We start from the raw sequence: 6,679 nt of genomic DNA, 5'->3' as shown, positions 1-6,679 counted from the left end.
CCTCCTCCTCCTCCTCCTCCTCCATGGAGACTGAGAATATTGAACCCTGGCCAAATGCTGTCAAACCTGTTGATGAATTCTAATCCAGCAAGTTCACACTGGAGTCTCCCTTTGCTGGACTTTCCTTTCGGCATTCGGTGGCACTTTGCTTTGAGATTATTCCACATTCTGTCAAGACAGAAATGCTTCTGTGCATCGCTAATAGTTTCAGAGGGCCTTTCTGGAAGGCAAAGTTGGTGATAATTTTGCAAAGTGGGATGATATCCCACATTTGACGATGCTGTTTCCTGCCGCAGGTTTATCCTTCTGTCAACTGCAAAAGCAGCGCATCCTGGTCAGTCGCTACATCAACAGTAGTGCAACGTCCTACATCCCACAATGTCTGGATTCTGGCGATTTTGACCCAATACAGTGTGATGTGAATCTGCAGCAGTGCTGGTGCGTGGACGCTGAAGGGATGGAGATTTACGGCACAAGGCAGAGAGGGAAGCCAATACAATGTAAGTAAGGAGAGCCAGTTTGGTGTAGTGGTTAAGAGCGCGGACTCTAATCTGGGAGAACCGGGTTTGATTCCCCACTCCTCCACATGCAGCTGCTGGGGTCACAAGTTATTTCAGAGCTGTTCTCTCAAGGGCCGTTCTCAAGAGAGCTCTCTCAGCCCCACCTACCTCACAGGGTGTCTGTTGTGGGGAGGGGAGGGGAAGGGAAATTGTAAGCCACTCTGAGACTCCTTTGGGTAGTGGACAGGTATAAATCCAGTCTCCTCCTCCTCCACCTTCGAGACCAGCATATTTGAGGAATCGCCTACTCCCTTACAAACCTAACTGGCCACAATGGTAATCTTCCAAGGCCCCTTTGTGGCGGGCTCTGCCTCCTTTGGGGAGCCATTTTGTGGTGGCACTCATCTCCTTGTGCCAGAATTCCAAAGATTGCCATAGGCTCAAAAAAGTTGGGGACCCCTGGTATAGACCAGGGGTGGCCAAACTGTGGCTCAGGAGCCACGTGCGGGTCTTTCACACCTATTGTGTGGCTCTCAGCAGGGCAGCTGGGGAAGTGAAGGAGAAGCATACTTTTTCTCCCTCCCTCCCTCCCTCCCATCTATTTGCTTTCTTTGTTTCTCCCTCTTTCTCTTTCTTTCCACCTCTTCCCTTCTTTCTTTCCATCTCTCTCTTTCTCTCTCTCTTAGACAAATCAATGTAATTAGCAAACAAATACATATCATTATCAATATCCGTTTTTACCCCTTTTGTTTTTATTTTTGGCAGTCTCATTTAACGTTCATAGAAAGCAAATTTGCATCTTTTAAAAAGTAAAAAACATGAGTGTAATCTCTGTTCATGTCTCGCGGCTCTCAAACATCTGATGTTTATTCTGTGTGGCTCTTACACTGAGCAAGTTCGGGCGCCCCTGGTATAGACGGTGTGAAAGTACCATTGTAGCCAATGTCGTGTGTTTGCATTCCAGGCCCCGGGAGATGCGAGATCCGAGACCGTCGTGTGCTCCATGGCGTCGGGGAAAAGAGTCCGCCGCAGTGCTCAGCAGATGGGGAGTTTCTACCCGTCCAGTGCAAATTTGTCAACAGGACAGACATGATGGTGTTTGATCTCCTTCATCATTTTAACAGGTAGGGGGAGTGTACCTTCACAAACCACTTAGAGGGTCTCAGAAAGCTTTGGCCCGTTCCTTCTCCCATTTCACTGACAAATAAATCTGGGGACATCATTCATGTTTTCATGCTTGTTTTGTGAGTAGAATTGAGACTGGGGTGCTATCAGGGAGTTTGTCCACTCTGACTCGGGTGGAGTAGCCAGAAGATAATACCCAAATCCAACCAAACCTTTAATGGCAGGCCCTGAGCCTGCTTTATAAAGGTAAAGGTTCCCTTGCGGGGTATTAATAATAGTAATAATAATGATGATGATGATGATGATGATGCAGAATAAACCAGGATAGATTACAGCATTGTCAGAATAAGAGGAATAAAAAAGAAAGACTTAATGCAGTTAAAATCTATATATCTAATAGCCAAGGCGTCCCCCGCATGCGGATATCTAAATCCGCACATCGGGGGCACTCTGGGGGCAAAGAGTTTTTCCTGCACACTTGGGGCAATCCCCAGGTCTGCCGAAAAATCTGAAAAGTTTAAAAAACTATACAGGGGATACTTAAATCCCCCGCAAAAGTGAGAGCGTTCCCTGCTAATGCGCAGTGAACACCCTGGGAACTGTCCCGCCGCTGCCGCCAGTGCTGGGGGGGGAGGGAGAAGGCTTGGTGGGCCAGCAGGTCTCGCCACAGGTGCCGCAAGGGGGAGGGAGAAGGCTTGGTGGCTCAGGCCTCGCTGTCGCTGCCGGGGGAGGAGGTTTGGCGGGTCTGGTGGCTGGGAGCTGCGTGGGCTTCACTGTCAGGGCCGGGGGGCGGGGGAGAAGGTTTTGCGCAGGCCTCGCCTTTGGGGCCAGGCAGGGGCAGGGGAGAAGGGGAGCAGGTCACCTGCGGTGACTTCCTCCTCTACATGGAGCTCCTCCCCCCCGCGAGTACTGCAGGTCCCTGCTTCTTGTTCAACTATAACATTGAATCATCACTGTGTCTCATCTTGATGGATCTTTATGGCACACTGAGGAAATGAAACAACCTTCTCAGTTATGCCTGGAAAAACACCATTCAAAGTATATTGGACCTTAATTTGATGAGACGGTCCCATCATATTTTCAAGAATAGGGTCAAGATACTTAAAATGCCCTGCCAACCTAGCAGTTCGAAAGCAAGAAATTTCAAGTAGATAAATAGGGACCACTTCGGTGGGAAGGTAACAGTCAGAGGTCATTTCGGGGGGGATCGCGGGGGAACACAGTTCCCCCGGGTGAGGTGCGGGGGGGGGCATACAACAAAGCCCCGCCCCCTGCTTCCAGCCGCCCCGCTTCCGGCCCTCATTCAGCCAGGAGGAGGCAGGAGAAGAGGGAGGGTAAGTTGCTTCCTCCCCTCCTCTCCCCACCCCTGCCTGGGGCCAGGGAGGGCCTTGGCGGGGCTTCCTCGCACTCCCACCGGGTGTGGCATATGCTAATGAGTTATGCTAATGAGTCCCCCTAGCTCTTTTTCTACGAAACGACCCCTGGTAACAGTGTTCCGTGCACCTTGGTGTTTAGTCATGCCGGCCACATGACCACGGAAATGTCTTTGGACAGCGCTGGCTCTTCGGCTTTGAAATGGAGATGAGCACCGCAATCCTAGAGTCGGATTCGACTGGCTTTCGAGCAAGGGAACCTTTACCTTTACCTTACTTAAAATGAATGTTTGCATAATCCTGATGATGAACACAAGTAGCTGATTTCTTTCCAAGCTATGCTCCAGTCCTCACTAGGAATAAAAAATCCCAGTTTCACCTCTAAAGCCTTGAATGGGGCCTTGAAGGATCGGCTGTGTGCCCAGGCATTGTGTTCATCTTTTTATACCCTCATCTCCAGACATGAATGGGTGGTCATGGACAGCAGGACCTCCTTGGTAGCTGCCCCCATGCTCTGGCATACTTCCTGTCTGCTTGGAACCTTCGCTGGACACTTTTCGGTGCCAGACGAAGAGTTCTAAAAACTTCAGTATGCTTGTCATTATTTTCTAATCCTGTTGCCTTATATTTTAAATGGCTGCTGGGGGATTAGTTGTGCAATCCTAGACAGAATTAAACCCGAAAGAGAATTACATCCTGCTAAATTCATTGAAGGGGCCGTGGCTCAGTAGTAGAGGTTCAATCCCTGGCATCTTCACTGGGAAGTAGCAGGCAGCAGGTGACATGAAAGACCTCAGTCTGAGACCCTGGAGAGCTGCTGCCAGTTTGAGTAGACAAGACGGACTTTAATGGACCAGAGGTCTGATTCAGTATAAGGCAGCTTCATGTGTTCATTGAAGACCCTAGAACACAACTATTTTTGGAACGCTGTGTCTGAGGCAAGTGATGCTCTGTATTCTTGGTGCTTGGGGGCAACACTGGAAGGGCTTCTGGAGTTCTGGCCCCACTGGTGGACCTCCTGGTGGCCCCTGGGTTCTGGCCACTGTGTGAAAGACTGTTGGACTGGATGGGCCACTGGCCTGACCCAACATGGCTTCTCTTACGTTCTTTCGGGTGCAGCACTGCTCAGGAATGCAGCATTAATTTGATTTCGGCTGATGTTTTGTGCAGTAGATTTTGTAGCCTTGCCAGTTTGTTGCGGAGGATTTTGATGTTTTATTGACTGTGCAGTCCTCATGGGCTTTGAGTGGGGAGGCGGTATCTATTTGTTTACTGCATTTACAGTCTGATTTTGTTGCTGAGATTCCGAACGGAGGACTCAGAGCAGGTCGATAACAGTCCGTACAAAGAGACACCTAACAAGCACCGCCTAGGTCAATACAATCGATATGAGGAGTCACGAACAAGTAATCTAGTATTCCTTTATGTATGTATTTATGTATTTATTTATTCTAAGGCAATTTATTCGCCACCTTTCTTCCGCAGAGAACTCAACGGGGCATGCCATGTAAATAGAATATAAAGCGTAACAATGCATACAACGCAGACGAGGCCATGAATTAAAATCGTTAGGACTAGGGTTACCGAAATCTGAATGAGCCTAGCATATTAGGCATGATACAGCATGTGGATACAATGAAGACAATTGGTATCACGTTAGCAGAAAAGCAGACTGATGATACGTCCTATAGGCCACGGTATAATTCAGTTTCCCTGGAGGAAATGGCGGCTTTGGAGGGTGGACTCTGGTATTATGAGCCAGTTTAGTGTAGTGGTTAAATGCGCGGACTCTAATCTGGGAGAACCGGGCTTGATTCCTCCACTTGCACCTGGCTGGATGACCTTGGGCATAACTTTTTTTAACTGTCTCAATAACTTTCTTTAATTTTTATTCAGAGTTATTTGTGTTAAATGTAGGTCAAGTATTGATCCAGGCTGATCTTGCGCAATTTTTAAAACTTCGCTCTTGCTCATTAGTGAGACCATCAGTGAGACCAAGTGGGGCTGGGGATCTACCTCTGACCCCTCCATCTACCTGTTGGACATACCTGCCTTAGAGAACAAGAAGATTTTCGGGGTACTGGCTTTTGAGAGTCAAAACTCCCTCCGCTAGAGAGCTGATATTTGACATCTGAGCAAGGGCGGTTTGACTCTCGAAAGCTCATACCCCTCCCAAATCTTGCTGGACTCTAAGGCGTTACTGGGTTCGAATCTAGTCCATCAACTGCAAACCCACATGGCTGACCCTCTGAAACTCTCTCCAGAGCAGACGAGTTATCCAGAAGACCTGGAATTGGTCCGCTGCTGCTGTCTCAGTCACCTTTCCCAGAAAGTACAAATTCAAGAGATGACAAGAACTGGCCTCGTTTTCCTGTAGTGGTGTTCTTTTTGAATTAGGGGTACTGGCTTTTGAGAGTCAAAACTCCCTCCGCTAGAGAGCTGATATTTGACATCTGAGCAAGGGCGGTTTGACTCTCGAAAGCTCATACCCCTCCCAAATCTTGCTGGACTCTAAGGCGTTACTGGGTTCGAATCTAGTCCATCAACTGCAAACCCACATAGAATTTTTGCTCACAAGACTCCACAGCTTAGAGGGAGCACTGAGTGGGATATATAGGTTTTCAGGTAAATCAGAAGGTTAGCAGTGACTTGTGAAATCTCTCTTTGAGGTGGTGGTAGATGGCAATGGATAGCACAAGCCTAGGGCACTGAAGAACCACAGATAGCTGTCTCTCTAAACCCCCCCAAAAGTATCCGGCCAAATTCAGTATTCCATTCCAAGCCTCGCAAACTGGTACCGATATCCAGAGCTGTGTGAAGTACTGATTTATGCCACTAGAGGGCAGTGAAGTATTAATGCCACAATATTTGGTTGATTGATTCGTGTCTGTCTCATGAAAACTTACGCTGGAAGAAATGTTTTCAGGTGCTGCTGGGTAATGTTTCGTTGGATGAAAGTTATTTCTGCTATCAGTGGGATTGCAATTCAAACTGATAAACACCCCCCCCCCCCAAAAAAAAAAAGTATTATTGCACTTCCCAGTTCTGGCTAGCTCAAGTAATGCCATATCATAATGCCTCTGAATAAAGCTATGTTGCAGCCTCATTTGAAATATTGTGTGCAGCAAGGATATGATAGCATTGGGAAAAGTGCAGAAAAGGGCCCCTAGAATGAATAAGTGGATGGAACACCTTCCCGATGAAGAAAGGTTAAAGGGCTTTTTTGCTTGGATAAATGACAATTGAGGGGTGACGTGATCGAGGTTTGCAGAACTATGCATGGAATAGAGAAGGTACAGAAAGAAGTACTTTTCTCCCTTTCACACAATACAAGAACTCCGTGGGCGCTCAATGAAATTAATGAGCAGTAGGCTTAGAACAAATGAAAGGAAGTAGGGGGCCAGTTTGGTGTAGCGGTTAAGAGCATGGACTCTAATCTGGGAGAACTGGGTTTGATTCCCCACTCCTCCACTTGATGACCTTGGGCAAGCCATAGTTCTGATAAGAACTGTACTTGAAAAAGAGCAGTTTCTGTCAGAGCTCTCTCAGCCCCACCTACCTCATAGGGTGTCTGTTGTGGGGAGGGGAAGGGAAAGGAGTTTGTAAGCCACTCTGAGACACCTTTGGGTAGTGAAGGGCGGGGTATAAATCCAATCTCTTCTTCTTCTTCTTCTTCTTCTT

General features: G+C 47.8%; 1 protein-coding gene across 1 annotated transcript in view; it reads left to right on the top strand.

Moving 5' to 3' along the window:
• Window positions 1-6,679, top strand: part of TG (thyroglobulin) — a gene marked incomplete at its 3' end in the record, with an annotated part of 49,473 nt that overhangs the window by 11,053 nt on the left and 31,741 nt on the right. Inside the window, exons 4-5 of the mRNA XM_015415666.1 lie at window positions 297-500; window positions 1,465-1,624. Coding sequence (XP_015271152.1) covers window positions 297-500; window positions 1,465-1,624 — 364 coding nt within the window. The remainder of the gene's footprint in view (window positions 1-296; window positions 501-1,464; window positions 1,625-6,679) is intronic.

Source organism: Gekko japonicus, unplaced genomic scaffold (genome assembly GCF_001447785.1).
Source record: "Gekko japonicus isolate JY-2015 unplaced genomic scaffold, Gekko_japonicus_V1.1 scaffold3641, whole genome shotgun sequence".
In the NCBI taxonomy this organism is placed as follows: Eukaryota; Metazoa; Chordata; class Lepidosauria; order Squamata; family Gekkonidae; genus Gekko; species Gekko japonicus.
This window is presented reverse-complemented; position numbering and strand designations above follow the sequence as displayed.